The 22476-nt window shown below is 39.0% G+C and overlaps 1 protein-coding gene across 12 annotated transcripts in view; it reads left to right on the top strand.

Moving 5' to 3' along the window:
* robo1 (roundabout, axon guidance receptor, homolog 1) overlaps positions 1–22476 on the top strand; it is a 285299-nt gene that overhangs the window by 117619 nt on the left and 145204 nt on the right. For all 12 annotated transcript variants that reach the window (XM_079886416.1, XM_079886417.1, XM_079886418.1 and 9 more), the window contains one exon: positions 19503–19829. In XM_079886416.1, the coding sequence (XP_079742542.1) occupies positions 19503–19829 (327 nt within the window). The remainder of the gene's footprint in view (positions 1–19502; positions 19830–22476) is intronic.

Below are 22476 nucleotides of genomic sequence, written 5' to 3'. Positions count from 1 at the left end.
TTGACAGCAGCGTTTCAACACAGATCTGCCCTCGCTCGTGAGCGAGCTGTCAATCATAGTCCGTGCGGACCGGCGTGGGCATTGTTGATACGCTGGAGCACTGTCTATGAGCAGAATGGCGTCTAAGCGATTGTGGTGTTCTTGGATGTAATAAGGAACACAGCAGTCATTTTGATGTTCCTAAATCCGAACCGCTGAAGCCGCAGTGGCTGAATTTGTTTTGAAGGGAATATTCCCCACGATCAACGTCAATGCTTTCATGTTTGCGCGAATCATTTCACATACCAGACTGCTTTACAAACGAGGGTCAGTAACGTTATAAAGCTGGTTTTGCTAAGAAGCTGCTCCTGAAAAAAGGATCGGTAACAACTATTCGTGTTCCTGCTGCACCTCCAGAAGAACTGAAGTGAGTGTAACGTTTTATTAACCTTTATATTAATATTTATATTAATCTTTGCAAATCGCTTGCTGCATGCTTCACGATGCATGCGGCTAAGGTTTACACTCAGGGTACATTACGGCATGTTTTCTATATATGCCGTTCTCAATATAATTCATAATCCCACGTTTATAATGAACAACGCGTTATGGTTATTGTGCTATTATTAAAAACGGTGTACGCACAGAACGGAGGGGCGGGGTGAGAAAAGCTCATTTTCATTTAAAGACACATGCACTTAAACGGCGTGCTGAAAACAGCTGTTTTTGACCAGGTAAAATGAGTGTTTTCTTACAATACTAATGAGAATTTCTAATTAAAGTATATTACAGACTTTTAATTTAGACCCTAAAGAATCATATTAGCTTGTACAAAAATGCCATTATATGACCCCTTTAATAGGCTCTATACATGATCGCTTCCGCGTTTTGTCTCAGCCCGCCCAGTGACATCCGGTGCTGCGTCGGAAGCCGTTTTTGCATTCGGTGGAGATAATGGTAAATTACACGCTGTTTACAAGAACTTCCAGCGGTTAACGTGAATGATGTTAACAATATTGTGAGGCAGTTAGCTGTCACACCTAAGAGTAAGAAAGAGAAGGGCTTTAAATGATATATTTTGAGCTACATCGACAACTTTGAGGGTGAGTATTCTCTCATATCATGCGAAATCCGATTAGCGAATCGGTTTCTAAAATCGTTGTTTCCGTTTCTGAGAAAATTAATTTTATGAAAGTTTTGCCGCTAGTAAACTTGACTATAGAATGGGCTATGCGGAAGTAAAGGCGCTGGCTTAGATTCTACCGGAAATACGTCAGTGCCGTTTATGCATAGAGCGTATTGTGGGAGTTGGGGTGGCACTATCTGTTTGCCTGACCAATGACTTACAAAAAGTATTTGAAAACAATTATTTTTAGTTATTTGTGTTTGGTGCGTGAATGACACACTTCAGTTTTAAAATGGCTGTTGTGCAATTCTGCATATATATGTCAGTAATACAGAGCTAGAAAAGAAAGAGAGAATGAGAGTAACTAGATGGATTTACAACTGCGACTGGATAAATAAAACATAAGGCAACAAATTACAGACTATTTCACGTCTACTCGTGATTACAGATGAAGTGATTGCTTGATTAATGTAATCATGCATAAACAGCTCAAACCATGTCTCTCAGCGAGCTGAAACGGAGAGGAGGACTGTCGGATGAAGTCGTATTTCACAAAGGAAATTAAATCGGATCAAAGCATGGATCTCTTCCCCATGTGCCTTGCTTGTATTGAATTCCGATGGAGTTGCTCTGAGAATTAGCTGCGCGATGCACCACTGCTGAGAGGCATCTACGCAGCGAGGAAACAGTGTAGCGCTTTAACAAGCACCCGTAGGGAGAGAGGTCAAGGGTCGTGGTTCGAACTTCACGGTAGGGCTCATCTTCTCCCAGAGATGGAGAAGTACAACCTTTTCCTGGTTGTGTTCAGGTACAGAGCTCTGTAATTATGCCAGGCATTGTAAAGGTATGTGCTATCATTAGATCTGAAGACATCCGTGTCAAGGACGGCTTGTGTTTTGGCGTAGTCAGCAGTGACATTACCAGCAACGCTGTTCGTGATTTGAGTCTAAACCACCATGATTTACAGTCAGCTGGAGCATTTCAAGTGCTGTTGAAGGACGTGGCGACAATCCCAACTGTGGATTCAGCAAGGAGCCGGAAGTTTTTTGCCCAACAGCGTTGACATATGAGGAGCTGGTGTTGATTCCTGGCTACTGAGCAGTGTTTTCTGCTTGTGACAATGAATGATGTTGTTCTAATCCCTGTCTGTTGTACAGTGAGGCCTGTGAGGACTTGCTGATTAGCTCATGGCTGTTGTGAGGCTTGGAAATGATAGTTAAGACAGAGCACATCCGTCATGTGGCCCTGATTCATGTCTCACCGCAGGAGCCCGTTTTATTACTGTACGTCAAACTGTCCCTATTAGAGGCTCGAATGTCATCTGTCAAGAATTCAACCAGCTCTTTCATGACCTCTGCAAATTGTTAGAGCTTAACCCAAAGATGCAATCCGTAATTGATAAAACAGTGGTAATGCGGCGAATAGAGATTTTTAAGGTTGTGAACAGACACTTGTGTTGAGAACTAATTGGAGAAATTTAAAGTGATGCATGATGTATTGGTAGTTATCATATATATATATATATTCATTCATTCATTCATTCATTCATTCATACATACAGACTAAAATATATGAAATACCCAATATAGTAATATATTTACTTTTATTAATATATATTTTTTTAATTTTTGCATTTAATTGAGCAAACTCATTTCCCAAATTTGAGCATTTTACAGATTACGTTTTTTGCCGTCATCTAACGTTCACTCTGTGCATTTATAATATTTTGATTCCTAAATTCACTAGCATTTAAAACAGTTTTTTTTTTATAAAAAAAAAAAAGATAGAATACTATAATATTATATATATTGTATCTTTATATGTACAAATATTCCATGCAGTCTTTCAGTTTTTATGATCATAAAAGTTTTTACCAATATAAAAAACTACCAATATATGAATATGGTCAGTTATTGAATACATTCTGAGAGGCATGTTCAGTAAAGCATTTTTTTTTTGTAAAATCTTACATGCATATACCATTCATCATATTAATTTACATTTTACTGTCAATCAAACGGGTTGAGCCAGGTAGCAGTGACTAAACTCAAGTTTGTAGGATGCAGACTAAAAGGAAGCACATGTGTCAAAGTTACAGATGCCGGAGTGGGTGTGTCTATATACGAGAGAGAGAGAGAGAGAGAGAGAGAGAGAGAGAGAGAGAGAGAGAGAGAGAGAGAGAGAGAGAGAGAGAGAAAAAAGAAAGCACGAAGGAATGTCTCTGGAACACTATCCATCATATTAACCCCTGCGGTGCGGCACAGTGGAATATGGGATGGATGGTCTCCTAAGTGCAAATAATAAATTGTCAGTGTCTGACGGGGCACAGCAGGCACCAGAGCCCAATTAATGGCCTCTGTTCTCGCAGGTGAGCGATGTATCTGTCTCCAACGCTCAGGACCTGCGCGCTGGCCTTGACGACTCGCATGTGGCCTAACGAAATGATGTCAAGATGATGAAATCCGTGCACGGTTGCACTTGCAATAATAACGCTAATAAGAATATCATCAGCAGCTACAGCATCACTAATAGCGATATTGGCGAAAAAAGCCAATTTTGACAAAAAATGCCAGAGATTTCCCACCAGGAAGTAGCCTAGTCTTTGAGAACAGGCCAAGGGATTAGTAACCCTGATCCTCACACACCTGTGAAAAATGACAGCGCCCACTGAGCTGTGTACGCCGCATTCACCTAAATCCCAATTAACGTCTGCCTAAGCCTAATTAGGCGGAATTAAACGACATGGTGCTTCAGATTAGGGCAAGACTGGTGGGTTTACAAATCTATACAGACTCTTATGGGGGTGGGATGACAAAATTGCGTGCTGTATGGGTCCATGCCTTGTCATAATTTAGTTCTTTGTCTGTGCTATTTGTAGTAAAACTGAACAGACTGATTTGGTTCTCATTTATATAGTCTCACTAAATGTTTAATGAGCATGTGAGTGTGTTTAATTGGATTAATTAGCAGATGAATTCGACATCGATACTTAGTGAAGCAGCGCGCCCACGGATATGCGCTTCAGAGGGACGTGATGCCCCATACGGGCTTTATTCGAAGCCCTTGGGACGTCCTTTCTGCGACCGCTTCTCTTGTTTATATCTTCCTGCACTCTTGTGGTATTTTAAACCCTCGAGGAATGCAAGCGTACCCCTCGAGCTGTCACAGGGCCAGTGTGGTGATGAGGGGTAAAGAGCGATGTGGCGATCGCTGGAGTTTAATGCAGATGCCTGCGTCGGACTGTCTGGGAATGAGCTGAGAGATTGTCAGAGACGCTGGAATGAAGTTTAAAGGTTGGAAAGGGGCCGTTCTTGATGCCTTGATGGTTCTGGGAGGATTTTAAGACCAAGATTATGGGGAAACTAAGTGTTTGGGATGGTTCTCGGCTTAGATCGCTATCTATCCTAAATGAAAACGAGTGGAGCTGCAACATACGGTTATGATTAGACTGAAAAATCTGTGTCATCTTGATTCAACGCTAGTTTATTTGTAGTGAAAATGAAATTCAGAGCACTATTGCACAACATCTAATGCTGTCGCTGTTTTGAATGTTCTCCATACACCCCCCTCATATTGACTGTTTTTAAGACTTGCCTTTTTGTCGGTCAGTGCATTGCCTTTGACAGATAAAGCAAGCCGACACGCAGAAAAGCCCAGTGGGGGCTGACACGGGGTTCATGCATTGTGTCGTCTCAACGGGGTAATTGTTAGGCCCAGAGGAAGGGGAGGGGCGTTCCATGCAGGACTCGGGGTCCACAATAGCTTCCCCAGGGAGTAAAAAAGCAGACTGAGCTCTGTCCAAAAACATGAACAGCAAAGAGCTGTTTTTTTGCCACTGTTACATCTCACATCCCGCCTATATTCTTTAAAATAAAGTTTCTTTTTTGGAATCTATGGTTCCATGAAGAACCTTTAAAATCTACAGAACCTTTACATTACACAAAAGGTTCTTTAAAGTGGAAAAAGGTTCGTTCATATTATTAAAATGGGATGGTTCCTTTTAAAAATGGTTCAATGTAAGGTTCTTTGAGGAACCCAAACTGGTGCAGCATGAAAGCCGAGATTTTAGACAGGGTTTATGTGACGAAAAGTAAATGCACGAGCATGCATTACTTGGAGAGATTGTGATGTATGGATTTATCTTGTACGAAGAGACACATCCGGAGTTTGGCATGTTTTGCAGTGCTCAGCAGTACTCGCTTTGGGCTCGAGTTATCCCAAGTCAGCCTTTGTTGGGTTGGATGAGCTGTAGTCTTCTATAGGGTCATTTTACAGCCCCAAACCCAGTGTTTTTTAAATCTGAAAGATGGCATTGAAAGCCATTCCTTCCCCAAACCCCCCCTCCCTTTTCACCTTATTCTCTTGCCTGACAGGATCAGCTTCCTAGTGACCATTCTATTTGGAAAAGCTTGGATACACTTTTGAAATGCTAAAGCTCCCTTTTGGAGGCGTCGGTCTGGTGAAGAGAGCGCAATCAAAAGACTTAAGAGAAGGGAATTAAATTAGCAAGGAAAAAGAGGGTCCGCTAATTAGTAGATTTAAAAACATGGACCCTCCCCCCATCCCGGTTTGTTCACCTTCACACATACACAGGCTACCTTTGATCCCCCTCAGCCCGGTTGCATTGTGGGTAAGTGATTTTCCTCAATTACGGGGTCTTAGCAGCCCTCCCCCTCCTATTTGTAATTCTGCCCGGTCTAATTGGGCTTCTACAGGAAACCGAGTCTGCGGAATACAAAATCTGGCTCATTTGCAAGCGTTCCAGATCAGTTTGATGCAGTTTGGCAGGCGTTGATATTAATCATATCGATTATTTTAAAGGGTGTCTTAGGCACAGACTTCTCTCTAAACTCAGAGACTTTGTGTTCTTTGATTTCGCACCTCATGCTGGGATGCTTTACCTGCTGATGAAGAAGCTTTCTGGCCAATTTGAGTGAGAGGCTTGATCAGCATCTTAAAGCACTCCTTGCCCCAGGGCTAATCCCAGAGCAGACAGGGCGTAAAGCAGAATAGCGAGCTCCCCAGACAGACAAGTCCTCCAAGAGGCATAATTATCCAAGGCCTGACCTTGAAATTGTAGCTAAGGAGCCGCTATATGATGTGCTGTCATCTCTAGAGTATAACTATGGAGAAGAAGTGAAGGAATTTGCTAATTTGCTAATTGGCTCAAGAGTGTGTGGGGAACAATACTTGCATGTGATCATATTCAATCTGATGTCTCAAAAGTTGTTTTCAGATCATTTGAGGCCTTGGTGTTTGCACGTTAACATAACATGAATTTTATGTGTTGAGCTTAAAATGCATTTTTATTTGTGGAAAGATTTAACATATGCATGACGACGACACGTATAAAGTTGGCTGTATTATGCTCATCAAAATTTAGACCATTATGGAAAAAAAAACATGAATTAGCCTACATAAGTCACATTTTGAATTGTTTTCAGATCATTTGAATCTTGACATTTGCTTGTGAAACAATGCTATCACATGTAAAACATTGGGTTTACATGTCAAACATTATGAAACCACTCAAAATCTCATGTGATTTTGTTAATGTGAATTTCATGTGTTGAACTTAATGTGGGTTTAATGTTTTGAAGATTTTATACATGTGATGATGTTAATCACATTCAGTCATTTAAAATTAGTTTCAGATCGCTTGAACTTTGCATGTAAAACCATATCAACACTTCGGAAACATTGGTTTTACTTGTCAAATGTTCTGAAACCACACAGATTTTACTGTATGTATGTATGCGTTAACAAGTAAAAAACATGAAATTCATGTGATTATGGTAATCACATTTGATCCCTCAAAATTTGCTTTCAGATCATCTTAACTTTTCATGTAAAACCATGTCAACACATGTGAAACATTGAGTTTACATGTAAGATGTACCAAAGCCACTCAAAAATCACGTTTTTTTTTTTTTTTTTGTAAGTTGCTGTGAAATTCATGTAGCGAACGAATTTGTATTTAATGTGCTTAAAGATTTTGCATATGCATGAAGTGAGCAACATAAAGGGCGACATGTAGACAAAAGGTTTCATAAAAAGAATTGCATAAAAGATGTCAAAAAATAATGAATCCAGGTTAATTAATAACCCCCCCCCCCCCCCCAAAAAAAAAAAAATCTGAACCCAATTTTGGCTTACGAACAGCAATTGCAGTGTTATCAGAAACCAAGCAGAACTAATTCTGTGTTCCTGAGGCTTTGTTCACACTGTTCTGAGATATTTGAGGTCTGCACAACAATAAAACCCCTAATAGTATAATGCTAGTGCTGTCTGGCCGCTAGCCAAACAGATCCTGTCATAATCAGTGTACTGCTCTTACACCTATTGTTGTTGCTAACTGAAACAAAGGGTTTTGGCTTGGCATTAGAGCCCTCGCTAGAGAAACCGTTCCGCGCGCTCAGATTTCAGGTTGGCCTGTGCTTTGCTGATGTAAGACAAGCTTTCTGGCGAAGGTCCCTTGTGTGGGCACTTCTGCTGCTATGCTAAGGATTATTTCAGCTCTGCCTTCCTCTGGCTGTATATCACTTTGAAAGCTTGCGGCATCACAGCTAATTTTCAGACTTGATTTTTATTTTCTTCTCCTACTTTTAGTTTTGATGATAATAATTATTGTCTCAATAATCACTTTCTCATGCTACTCGTCCTTGGTGGAAATACCCCGAATGTTAACTTTGCATGGTTGCCACGTTCCTCGACCACAAAAAATGAGTCAACACAGACACTTTTTAAGCTTTCTGGCACCCTGCAATTTATTTATAAAAATAAACCATCTATTAGGCTCGCATCCCGCTGCATTTAACGTCGTTTTAGCTGTGTCTCGTTCCAGTGATCTTGACGTGAAACATGTTTGCTTGGCGTGCATGGTACAAACTGCTAATGTGAGGTTTTTAATGCATGCTGGATAGAAAACTTGTCTCACTCTCAGCGATGATTGGCAGCGTTTAGTCTGCCGTGCACGAATCTTTATATGTGGCATAAAAGAGGGATTTTAATTGAGAGAAGAAATGTCAGCCGTGTTGAAGTGGCATCCTCAGGGGATGAATGACATTCACAGGAGCTCCAGAGCAATTACGGTCAGACAGGAAGTTGCGTGTTGTAAATGGGTTCCTGCTTCTTTTATGTGTTCTCGAGCAACTGGAGAGGGAACAGATGGTGTCTTGCCGTCTCAGGCGTGGCCGCACGGTTCTGATCTTACCGGGGTAGAGTGTCAGTCTTCAAAGCGCTGGACTTCTGGACTTCAAAAGGAATCCACTGATCCGTTTCGATCTCACTGAATAATCCACAAAGAATTACGGTCGTAAACTTATAGCACACAACATGCAGTCATAAAGATGTGAAGAGTCAGCCACAGAGTGATGCGCTCATCAGATAAGGTGGAATTCCCCAGTCCTATCAGCTGTTAAACATCAGGTTTGAGCAAAGTCTCTTTTACAGGGTTGAAATATTAACCTTTTCACACGCCAACTTGTAATCACACTTGTGTGTCCCAGTAGCGAACCCTGAGGCACTCCTCCGGCATCCCATGTCCGTGTCCCGAAAACCATTAAAGGCTGTAAGCCATCAGATAAATGCTGATATGTTATCCAACTTCCATTACACTGCAATCTCATCTGCCATCTCCTTAATGATATTTAAAAGGCATTCGACTTTTTTCCTTTGCCCGCTGTGCTTATGTTTCTGGCAACCTTACAGACGTTGTTTTTTTCTGTCTTGGCTTTGAGCCCCGAGTGCCATATTCATATATGGGTTGATGGTGCCAAGTGAGGGCTCGGGTCAAGTTGTCTTCCCTCTGAGAGGAGAGATTGGAACAGAGAAAACTCAGGGAGGAAGCTTGACCTTGAGAAAACTAATCTTCTGTTGAATTGAATGCACTCTATTTGTACTTGAATACATGGTGCAGTACAGTAGGCAAAAAAGGAGAGGCCTCTAGGTCAGATATGCTGTTTGGTACACATACACAAATATTGTGAGTAGAAATAGCCCGGGTGATAGCTAAAGCTATATTTTTAGTGTTTTGACGGTATTTGCGCTGAAATTAGTTGAAATGGTGATTTTTTTTTTTTTTTTTTTTTTTTCAACCAGTACCTGTTATTTCAATGAAAAAAGTTTTAAATCAATTCATTGACGTGGATTGTTTGAACTGATTCTATAATTTAATTGAATCATTGATGTGAATAGGTGTGTTCGATTAGAAGCAGCTCTGCACATCCTGCGAGAGCGATTCAAAAGCATATGGAGCCGTCAGCTCTCTTATCGTTCTCGCGGTATTTTGATATCATTCACCGATCGGTCTGCACAGCGCCACTTGAAGTCGAACACACCTAATAATGAGTCATTGAGTATTGAATCAATTCACTGAAGTGAACAGTTTGAATCGTTGAACTGAATCATTGATGCAGACAAATCAACTTTTCAAATGATTCATTAAAGTGGACAGTTTGAACTGATTTGAATCATTAAATGGGTTCACTGAGGAATGAATAATTGAATTTTGAAATCAGTTCATTGAAGTGGACTGTTTGAACCTATTAAAATGATTTAATGGAATCATCAATGTGTATGAGTCATTGAATTCATTGAAGCAATGCATCAATTAAATGATTCAAATCAGTTCAAATGGTTTTCACTTATTCGAATCATTTAATTGAATCATTGAGGTGAACAAATCTTGGAGTTTTGGATAGAATTATGGAAACGGACAGTTTGAACTGATGAACTTTTCAACTCTAAAACCATTTTTTCTTCTTATGTTTAAATCAAATAGCCTATGTTGTTAAATATTCAAATATCCACAATGTTGCCATAATTGTCCACAGCATTACAGCAAATATTTTTGAATATTGAATATATCATCCATCACTAGTAGAAATTTGCATCCCGAATGTTCTCCTCTTTTTTTCTTTTCTTTTTTTTTTTTGGTTAAAAAGTTGCCAACTTCAAGTTAGTTGGATTGGGAGGTAAAACTTTGAGATGCACTTGCTCTATCCTGCTCAGTTGAGAGGAATTTGGCCTGCGTCTCTGGCATGGGATCGAGAAGTCTATTTAAACGACAAGAACATCCTCTGTTGGGAAATAAATGTTTCACGTTCTTAATTTATTCTTGTGTGTGGTTCTCCCGCTAGTGGGAGTTGTCCTGATATACAGTGGAGATATTGGTCAAAGTCACTCGGATTTGCTTCGATGGGGGAAAAACAAGAACAAGATGTAATTGGCAGTGCGTTTAACTCACACATCTCCCAGTGTGACTCTAAATCTCTTCCCCACACACACATACACACTGGATCTTTAGCTTGTGTGTTTAATAGTGTAGATACCATAGTACAGGCATCACAGCCATCCCCTGAGAATGAAAGAATTTTCACACACTGAGAGATCTTGTAAATATACACATGAGGGGCTGATTTAATTGTCAGCAGAAGTGAGGGAGAGTGACAGCATCTCAATGTGACACAGAGCAAGTCGGAATATCTCATCCACTGCTTATCGCCGTGAGGACGCAAGGACGACAGGTGAATTATTTATATGTGAGGAATATAATTCAGAAGAAACCAGTATATGTGTGGGATTTTGCATGTGCCTTTTCAATACTATTTACCAGTGTAGTATACTAGTATTTCATTATGTCCAGAGCCTTGGTCCTCAGGTCTCTTTCAACAGCAGCAATCTTCACAATGACTTATGAGTGTAGCACATCACTAACACACTGTCCACATCCAGCGTCGTCTTCTCTCAGGAAAGACTCAGCCATTCTCCATCTGTTTCTGGGTGTCTGTTGAGATTGACTGGAGCCAGAGGCAGAGAGACTGTTCTTATTGTTTCAGTTCTCCAGACTGGGGGGCCCCTAGGCAGGATGGACCTCAGCCTCTCCCAGAGGAACTCTCCCTCGTTCCCCGGGACGCCCCTGACCCCCACAGCCAGGGGAGATCCCGCGGATCTGTTTCACAGCTGACAGAGGCCTTCCTCTCCAGGCTCGCCTTTGTTTCTGAAATCCTCTGCCAGCCCCAGATGGGACTCGCTGGGATGGACGTTTCGGGCTGAGGCCGTGATGCGAATTCTGAATTTGAAACATGAGCCCTGGCGTCTGCGTTCTGAAGAGCTTCAACGGCACTTTCTCGAATAACGTCAAACGACCAAGAGTGGCAGTGTCCTTTTCCGAGCTTTCGCATGAGGCCACTGCTTTTTCTGCTCTTTATGAATGTAAACTGTCAGATTGTACGTTACAAAGTTGTCAGACTGTACGAAATGCTTTGTAGGGCTTTGGCTGGGAATTTGACTGGTTATTTTGGCAACGTGTCACATTCTGAGCTTATTGATACGCAAAATTGTACCTCGATAACCCTAGATCATGGGAAAATGTGGGTAATGCTTTGAACGCAAATGAAAACAAAAAAAGTCTTGAGTTTGTCGAGGCTAACTTTAATTAAAGCTGCAGTCGGCAAGTCTGGCAGATTGGGTCGATTTAGCCAAAATTTTGAATGTTTACAACTCTCATGCCCCTCCCCCACTACCAGCGAGCACCCTCCCATCGAGGTCGTGCTCGTCAGTGCGTGTGCACCAGATTTTCTGTGAACGCGTCCGTCTCTTCAGCATCGATCAATACCATGGACTCGGAGGGAGGCTGCCCTGGCTAATCTACCCATAGATAGCAATAACCGAGGAATTGGAAGCTTGTTAGTAGATTTTCTCTCCGCCATCACGCTTCGTACAATCTTCAGGCGAACTTCAGGCGTGTCGTGTGCATGTGATATTGTAACGTGCGCGAGCCGCGAGGGAGGGGGGATCTGTGGCGTCTGCCGTGTGCACGAACTGTGATTGACAGTCAGATCTCACACCCCCCTGCGCTGATTGGACCCGATGATCCGGGAGCGGTGGATTTTTGCAAAACATATAACACGCTCCAGGTGGAGTTAGAAGCTCGGGTTTTTTTCTAAAACCACCTTATTTATGTTGTTCTGTCGGATTATAGTGTCGATTTCACTGAATATGATAAAAGCAGCTTTAATAAGATATTCATGTTGCATACCATGTAGAAAAGCCAGTATTAGGGCTGCTTGATTTTGATATTAGTACGATTTAAATAAAGAAACATGTATTGCGTGTTTATATTTATTGTTTGTAATTTTACAGTTGTGCTTTGTTTTTGTGTTGTTTTTACAGTTACAATTTTACAGTTGTGCAATTTGTTTATTTAGTAGAAGTAATAATAATGACAACAACAACCACAATAATAATAATTACAAGTTATAATAAAATGTATTATTATTTATAATAATAACAACAACAACTTATTCTTATTAGAATCAGTGTTAGCGTAACACATTACAAGTAATGCAAGTTATGTAATCAGATTACTTTTTTCATGTAACAGGTAAAGTAACACATTACTTTTAAATGTACAACAAAAGAGTTACTTTTTCAAAACAAGATTTCAGTTGTTATAAATCAGACAAGCAAGCCCAGTCCAGGTGAGAAAAAGTAATGCAAAAGTAACGCAACACATTACTTTCCATAAAAAGTAACTAAGTAATGCACTTAGTTACTTTTTAAGGATTAACTCAATATTGTAATGCATTACTTAAAGTAACTTTCCCAAAACTGATTATTATTAATTAATTAAAATATTTGTTCATAATTTGAAGACAATAAACTAAATTTGAAATTACTATTGTTATTGTAAATTGAGAAATAAATAATTAAAATGAATAAATAGTATAATCGTATTGATATATAATCGCAAATTGTGCAACCCCACAAACAAGCACAGTAAACTGTAGTAAAAAACTTGTGCGTTTAAAACACACATGTATTTTAAATCACATTTTCAACCGTGATCACACTTTTCGTCTGAAAAATCGCAATTAGATATTTTTCTGTTTTTATTAAGGATAAGATTAATTCAAAAACAAATAATTTGCCATTTGTGTCAAAATCAAGTACTGCGTGCATTTAGCTTTAATTACATGGGACATGACAGAAATGCCGGTCGAGTTCACCGATCTCTAACACTTCCACAGACACGCGCTTTGGTTTTTACGACTCTTTGACTCATCTTTACGACTAGTACAGGTGTTGCTAGGCTATCTCTGTGAAAAGGCAGAATGCACACCCTGTGCTTATCTTGCCCAATAAATCCCACTAAATGACCTGTTAATCACCGATTAATGGTGTTACAAATAGGCCGCGGCCCTCCGTGGTGCGGCCGTCTTATCTTTGCTCAAATACTCATATCGGAGTTTGGCCAGCGGTGATTTAAAGAGGTTCTGAAGAAGCAGAGCAGTCCTGCACAGTGAGTCACACTCTCCTTTGTTTCAGCTGTGTGCTATAGGGCATGTTTGCAGGAAAGGGGAATTTTGAGCTTTATTATGGCCTTTGAAAAGTTGTGCATGTATATCTGCATGCATTTCAGAGTTGTTTGGTTATCTCATGAGTCGTGATAAGGGAGTGCACACATAGGCAGAGTACAGTATCCAGGTCACATGTTCATGACACAACACATTAACACATCACCAGGAATTTGGTATTATCAATCAATTGGTATATATACTGTATATTCTTTCTTGTTTGATCTCTTTTATTCTTTACTGTATGACCTTGGCGTCCTCAGGCGATCTGTGTCTGGCCGTAACTCTCTCTCATTGGCAGGATCTCGTCTCTTCATTGATGAGGACTCACTGAAAAAAGCTCATTTCCATCTGAAGTTAATGCAGCCACTGAAGCTGAACTTATTAAAACTGCCATGTGACACCTCTCTCTCTCTCTTCCCTTCCCTTCCCTTCCTCCCCTCTGTGTGGAAATAAATGAAGTGAACTACACTGTAGATTGTAATGTAATTGCACTATGCATGAATATAGCTGAGAGCTGTGTAGGTTAACATGGCTGAGAGGTGTGTGGAGTTTTTTAATTGCAAAGGCAGACTAGAGTGAAAGCACCCCGCCGATATGCTCTCCATTCCTCTCGGGCAACTTAACAAATGTGCACACAGACACACGCACACACACTCTATTTAAAGAAGACCCCAGATATAACAATTATAGATCAACCCAATACTGAATACTACTGAATACGAATACATATATATATATATATATATATATATATATATATATATATATATATATATATATATATATATATATATATTTATTTATTATTATTATTATTATTATTATTATTATTATTATTATTATTATTATTATTATTATTATTATTATTATTTATTTATTTATTTATTTTTTTTATTTTTTTTACATTTTTTTATTAAACAGTCTAGCTAATGAAGTCCAAAGTATAAAATTAATGTAGTGAGAATCAGAATGAAGTCATATTTAAAATTAAATGTTGTGTGTGTGTATGTATGTATATATGTAGATAGATAGATAGATAGATAGATAGATAGATAGATAGATATACATTATGTCTTGTTCAGTGTTTTCTGTAAGCTAGTCCTGCTGTGTGCTATCAGGGTTCCTCTGAACTCCTCCACCTCCCCCAGCTCCACTTGCCTAGATCTGCAATAGGATTTATGTATGTCTATTTATGCAGCAGCTGCATATCGTACATGTTCACATTAGCGTGTCTATGTATCTATTAGCAAGTCCATACTTGCCCTCGAGAACATTGCAAATGTCTTGATGGAAGAGTGGAGTGACATCTCACAGCAAGAACTGGCAAATCTGATACATCCCACAAGGATGAGATGCACTGTAGTACTTAAAGCAGCTACTGGCCACACCAGATACTGACTGCTACTTTTGATATAAATATAAACTATTTATATATATCTTTGACAATTTTTCACCCTGGTTTAGAAAACTCCATGTGCATTTAAATTTGCAATGGTATGATTGCCTGACAGCATTCATATGTTTTAAATCAAATCAACCAGAGTAAGGGATTTTCAGGCTACTGTTGAATCCCCGGTCCGAGTTTTCCTCTCTCCTTAATTACCTCCAAAGCAATCCTCCTGTGGCTTCCCTCAGCCCGACGAGGAAAAGTGGAGTGATAGAAGGATAGCGAGACAGATACGGGCTCACATATTGAGCGTACTTCATGTGTATGTATGGAGTATGTTGTGTGTGTCTGTGTGTGTGTATGTGTGTGTGTCAGTCTGAGAGGAGGAAAATGATTCTTGCCCCAGGCAGCGATCGATCAGATCTTAGATGCAGAATTCCCAGCGTCCCTCCGGTGAGCCCATGGAGCTGATTAGCTCATCTCTTATTCTCAGAAAACAGGAAAAAGCACAGGAGGAAAGAGGATGGAAAAAAATGAGGGGAAAAAGAAAGGCTACAGAGACCAAAAGCAGTTGTCAAGCAAAAGGAAGAAATCAGTCAGATGTGGAAATAAACATGAAAAGAGTCAGCGGAGTGCTGAGAAAGAAATACTAGAAAGAAAAATATTTTATCAATGAAGAGAGACTGAGATCAAGAGTAGATGCACTTTTTGTTCCTCTCTTTCTTTCTTTGGATTTTGTCTTGTTCACACCATGTAAAGTTTTAAACACATCACCGTGTAACGTGGCACCGCCCTCAGCGGTACCTCTCATTATTGGACATATGCAGCGTTCCACCGTATATAAAAAAATAAATATCAGAAGTACGGCTGGTCTGCCGAGAGCGAGAGCAGGGCTTCTGCATTTCAAAGTGCAGTGGGAATATTGCATGTAGTGGGGTCTCTCTGACTTTGTGAGTGGACCCGTGAGCACTTCTGAAAGAGGGGGTGGTGGAGAAAAGGAAGGGTTTTTACTTTCTCTCGGTCTGGATACTTCTCTAATTCTAAGCGCATGCATCCAGTGTAGATTAAGTCAGACTGCTATAACAGGATTGAAGAGCTAGATCTGAACAGGTTTTCTTAATCTGCAGATGATCCATCCGAGAGACGTTTGTCTTCCTCATATTATTATTTCTGACTCTGTTCTATTAGAAATCTCCTCCTCTGTCACCATTCATTCATTATTCATTCCTTTTATTATAGGCACCTAATATGGGGTTTTTAATAGCTATTGTTGATGCTGATATCTAAAGAACATTGGGTGGCTAATATATTGCTAATATAATAAATGCCTAATATATTGCTTAAAAAAAGCTTATTGGATGCAATATTTAATCAAATGTGACAAAATTATTATTAAAAACAGGCAAATGCTTAAGAGTCTATGATTTAATGATTATTTCAGTGATTATTATGTTTCTAGTATGTTATATGTTTGGCAACAGTTGATGGAGTGTGTAGCTTTATTATTTCTTAAACAACCATATAGGAAGACTCATCATGGCCATATTCCAGGATGACAATGTCAAGATTCATCAGGCTCAACTTGTGAAAGAATGGTTGGGAGGAAGCATGAAGAATCATTTTCACACATGAATGGGCACCTCTGAGTTCAGACCTTAAATTCATTGAAAGTTCATTCATTGGGACTGGACTCTTGCATTGTCAAGACAAGATCTTGACCAAAATGGATGCACCTCTTGACGGAAATAACATCACAACATTTATTTCCATCAAGAATCAATTTTTGGTCAAGATCTTGTCTTGACAATGCAAGAGTAAAATTGTTACTTTACTTGGTACTTGAAAAAAGTTCTAATTATGTAACTCTTTACTTTAGCTAAAAGTAATTGCTTTAAATGCTTTACCCAACACTGCTAATAATCATATTGTATAAAAAATAGCAGGTCATTTCTGTACACAAACACTATTGCTGCAAAGCTATGCAAACAATTACTATTTTGCCTTCACTCTGTGTCTTTTGGTAGTGGTAGTACTGGTAGTGTATCATCCTGCGAGCCCGCAGTGTGTTTGTATGCATCAGAAAGCACAGCTCATTATCTTCCCATTACGTATTTACACATACTGTAAACATGAGAGCCAACAATTCCGCTCCGAAACATGCAAATCAATGAATGCATTACCTCGGGCAAACTCTCACTGATGTTAGAGATGATTTAATGGTCGTAGACGCTGTCTTGCAGAGCTCTCCCTTCACAGAAGGACTGGAGGGAGGGATAGTTGGATGTAAGGAACGGGGGATGGGATGAAGAGAGAGAAAAGTGGGGGTGGGGGGTTTGAGCGGGGTGGATGAATGTATTTTGACCCTGCACTGCCAATTAATCCTACCTCTTTTTAATTGGGGCTGAATGGACTCCGAAGGGCAGTGTTGAGATGCACACACACACACTATATTGTACCCGTTAGGCATTAAAGATGCAAGCCTCATTTGCATATAAACCAGGTCTTACGGGTGCAGTTCACTGGTCTCTGAACACAAGCAAACGACTTAAGCCCAAAAAGGCAGATTGGCTGTCTCCAATTTTAGCTACTTTTGTATTTCCCTACGCAGTGACTGTGCTTCCTTTACACTTCCACCCTTCAAACGCACACACACACACACAAACCCAGACATCCACGAAGCTGTCTGATGTGTGTGTCTCTCTATAATGCCTCTTATCTCCCTTTTCCTCCAAACACCCCCTCATCCCTAACTTTACAGCCCTCTCATTTCACGTCTTTGATCAGGGAAGTGGCGCACCACCGAAATGACAGTGGCTTGCTTTTAAGCACAGGTCTGCCGCAGTCCAAAGAACAGAGAGATTTCTTTAATGAAGGGGTTTGTTCCCTCCCAGAGCTTTTGTGTTAGTCAAAACCACACCAATATGTTCGTAGGAAGTTACCAACACCTTCTTCAGGAATTACATTCAGAAAATTTCAAGGAATGGTTGATTTAGTCATTTATTCACCCTCATGTTGTTCCAAACCGTTGTTTTTCTTTCTCCTTTGAAAGAGATGTTCGTGCTGCTCTTCCATACGATGAAAGTGAATGGTGACCAACTTCTCAACATTAGATAATTTGTATGATTTGAGTATGCTCATATGTTAATGTCCAAATTCAAAGCTATGGTATGGTTTCAAAAAGAGACATAGTGTGTGCTATTTGTGTAATTTTTCGGGTTCGACAAGCTCTGGTTAACATCCACTTCCATCGTATGAAAGAAATGCATCTACATTTTTCTCCACAGAAGAAAGAAAATCATACAGGTGAGGGTGAGCATATGATTGACTGAATATTTCAAGGAATGGATCGTTTTGTCATTTATTCACCCTCACGTTGCTCCAAACCGTTGTGTTTTTCTTTCTTCTTAGAAAGATATTCTAATGGAAGTGAATGGTGACAAACTTTTCAACATTTAAAGTTAAGCTCATTTATACAGTACGTTTTGAATATGTGCATAAATGTTAGCATCCGGATACAAATCTATGGCTTCAAATGAATCTGTGATGCTTTTTGTTCAAAAAGCGTTGGTCGTCATTCGCTTCCATTGTATGGAAAGACTTTTTTTCTCCACAGAAGAGAGAAAGTCATATTGGAAAGGGCAAGCATATGATAAATTCCTTTTGGGATGAACTATTCCTTTAAATAAACAAGGAAATACAAACCAGTAGTGTGTGCTGTAATGTAATGCATCCCCATGACATCATGTGCTGAGTTCAGCCAATGTCTCCTGTAGCCAAAAGTCAGCACGTTTAGGCATGAAAATATTGGGATACATCCATCTGGATCTAGTCAGCGGTGCACTTTATTTGTATTGAATTTGCATTAGGATACAAAACAGAATCTCATCTGACCTGAAGCCCATTGGAAAATTGATCGTTGTTAATATCACTCTAATATTGATTGTGCTCGTACATGAGAACAGCATCATTGAGCTAGCATTTGAAACTCGAGGAAGCTGACTGTCCACTATGAATCGTCCTCTGAAATATTTAAATTTATATAATAGTGTTGATTTATTTTTTTCATTCTGATTGATTGACTATATATGATAATATATTTCATATTAAATGTATTAGATTATACAATTAAATTAAGTATGATATAATATATTGGAATGTAAAATGTTTTTAAATTAAAATTAAATAATATAAATTGCATATCACCCCTAAACTAATGCTCTAAAGTTTTAATTTATTAATATTTAAATGTATTAATACATGTTTAATGTAATATAATATAATACAATATAATATATTATACAAAAACATATATATATATATATATATATATATATATATATATATATATATATATATATATATATATATATATATATATATATATATATATATATATATATATATAATGTTATGTATTTGTATTATATTGTTATATATGTATTTTTTTCCTAATATAATTTTTAAAAATAATATATAATTTTTGTCTAATACATTATTCAATATAATATTTTAATATGTATTTATATTATATATATACATATATAATATGTATATATTAACATTTTTATCCTAATTTTTTTTTTTAAATCGTATTATTATTATTATTATAATTTTTTTTTTAATCAAACATGTCTTTCTTTGTTGTCAGGATCCCGTCTGCGTCAGGAAGACTCCGCACCCCGCATTGTGGAACACCCCTCCGATCTGATCGTATCCAAAGGTGAACCCGCCACCCTAAACTGTAAGGCTGAAGGGCGGCCCACCCCGACCGTGGAGTGGTACAAGGATGGAGAGCGTGTGGAAACGGACCGGGACAACCCTCGATCCCACCGTATGCTCCTGCCGAGCGGTTCTCTCTTCTTCCTGCGTATCGTACACGGGCGTCGCAGCAAACCTGACGAAGGCTCCTACGTTTGCGTGGCCCGTAACTACCTGGGAGAAGCGGTTAGCCACAACGCCTCACTGGAAGTAGCTAGTAAGTGCTTGGCTGTTTTCTTATCGCGCTGGGTTCTCGCAGTTTACGGATGTCTACATATTTATAGTAGATGATATTAAGATTTCAGATGAGTTCTTAGCAGTTCTCTTTCATAGAAGTCGTATCGTCTTCCAGGAGGGGTTTGAAAGCAGGCCAGTCTTAATTTGGCTTTGTGTTTGTGACTCTCCTGGCCTTGAACTGAATCTAAGAGAGTCTGTAGCCCCTCCAGCTGAATAGAAAGCGTTTCCAGTTTCCTCCTGGGTCTCTGGGTCTCAATGGACTCAGTGGGTCGGATAATCTCGCTGGAGATGGGCAGGATGTGACTGTGCCACTGGACCTGCATGGTGATCCTGATAGAGGAAACGGGCCAGACGGCATGAAGAGAACAGAATAGGTCGCAGTAGGTGGTCGTGAGCCATAAATTAACTCACAATAGTTTATGATATTTACAGTAGAGATCACAAGATAGCAGTTACCTTTATCTATTAAGCTTTATTGAGGTGTGTTGTATCTCTCTTGTCTATTTGGCATTTGTAGTTTTCAATTTCAGTGAGTTGTACTTCAACCGGGTTGGTTGATCAATCCTTTTTAAAAAAAGGATTCACAAAAATGTTTTTGTGTAGAGGTGCAAAGCAGATCGTTTAAATGGGCTTATTGCTTAAAACTTGCGGTTTTCAGCGATTCTCCTTGGACTTGGACGTGATATGCATTACATACCGTCTCTCTTTAAGCTTGAAAGGACTGATCTCAGATATCAACCGCTTTTCAAGTATGCCTAGGAGCTGTCACCAAGCCTCTTGTTGTAATCTAATCGAGTCAGCGGTGAACCTGGAGGGGGGTGAGTTGGTCGTGTAGTGTTTACCAATGGCATGTCTTAAGATCTTACCCTTATGGAAATGTACTATATATATATTTAGTATATTTAGTTTTTTTTTTTTTTTTTTTTTTATATGTAATATATAATTTTTCAGTTATAGTCTTTTAAAAAATGGGATCTTAAATTATAAACTTGATTTTTCGATACTTTCGATACCGAAGTATACGAAACACTTTTAATACTAATTTTCAGCAGAATAGTTGATACATAAACCCGCCTCCCCTCACTCACTCCTTTCATTTTCTCCGAATGAATATTGTTGGTGTTACATGGCTTGTATTTCAGCTTTGGATTGTACGTAATTTTTATTATTCCCGCAGATTTTGTGCTCACTCCATAAAGCAGTGCTTAAGTACACCTCACAGTAATAAATTGAGTTCTTTTTTGCTGCTTATTGCGCTTAAACAGTCACATACACACAAAACAATGTCAAAATGCCGGTCTTGGCGAGTATTCATGTAAACACAGTCAGTTATGTTTTAAATGAACGTAGACAATTGAGAAAGAAAACGCATGTGTAACAGTATAATGGATCCGTGCTTCAGGTCTTAAAGTGACAGTAGCCTAAAATACCTGCTGCCAAATTATGAGATAATATAAAAAAATATCTATAGCAGTTTTTCCCTATGGTATCGATGTCAAAATTGTGGCTAGTAACTTTGGAAAACCACTAGCCACAGTGGTGTTCAGAGAATTTTTATTTTCTCTGAATTGTGTGTTTTGTTTTATTGTTTTAGACAACTACTTAATTTTGCAAACCATTATGTTTGTATATTTGTAAAAAAATATTTGTTAAATATTTGGACAATGGGGTAAGAGAAATAAACTGAATTCATGTTTCAAAAAATATCTTGAATTTTTTTTTATTCTCAAGTAAATTTATCTTGTGTTCCAGTAAATAAAATAAGGAAGTTCCAGCCCTAAAACTAGGTAAAACATTGATTAAGAAGACAATTTTTGCAGTCTAGTAATGGTTGATTTAAAGGAACCATATGTAAGAAATGTATTTCAATTAATCATAAAATGGCCCTGATATGTCACTAGACATTAAGAAATCATGTTCATGGGGGAGGGAATACACCGCCGCTCTACAGCAATTTGAAAGTGATTGCAGTACCAGTTTTGGCCACAATCTTACATACGGTTCCTTTAACTGTGAAGACCACAATTATTAACCTGATAAAATCATGAATTAAATTATGAACAAAGTAATGTAATTTTTTCAAATAATAATTGATAAATAGTACATTTTCATAAGGATACCAGTGCAAATTGCAATGTTTTTTCTAGCTTCTGTAGGCCAATGTCGGCCAAACAGAAACATATATTTGTGTTGGTGGGAAAATTATGTGAGCTTGGAGACTAAAAAGTGAGAAAATATCATGCGGTATATCAAACAGAGGGTTGATATACTGTACGCTATTTGTTCTGGAGGCCTTCTTTTTTTTTTGTAAGAACGAAAACAAGAAGCTTGGCGGGCGGGCGAACGACTTGGCCCGACATGAGGAAAAGCTCGGGCTGTTTTGGCCACAGCCTTCGGGCTGCTTATTCTGAATAAGGTTCAAACAGGACCATAATGACACAGTGGCAAAGCTCAAAACCCTCAGTGCCTGTCCGCTCCCTCCTCTCCCCCCTGTCCCGCCGCCATGCATGTAATTACCTCGTTCAGGCAACCATGATGGAAACCTACGACAGGAAGGTAGTAGAATTCCTACCTAAACTCCTCTTTTTCCATCCAAAACTAGACAGTCAGTGTCAGAGGCAAAATGA

Source organism: Squalius cephalus (genome assembly GCF_949319135.1).
Source record: "Squalius cephalus genome assembly, chromosome: 11".
NCBI lineage: Eukaryota > Metazoa > Chordata > Actinopteri > Cypriniformes > Leuciscidae > Squalius > Squalius cephalus.
Note: the sequence above shows the minus strand (reverse complement) of the source record. Positions and strands in the feature narration are given on the sequence as shown.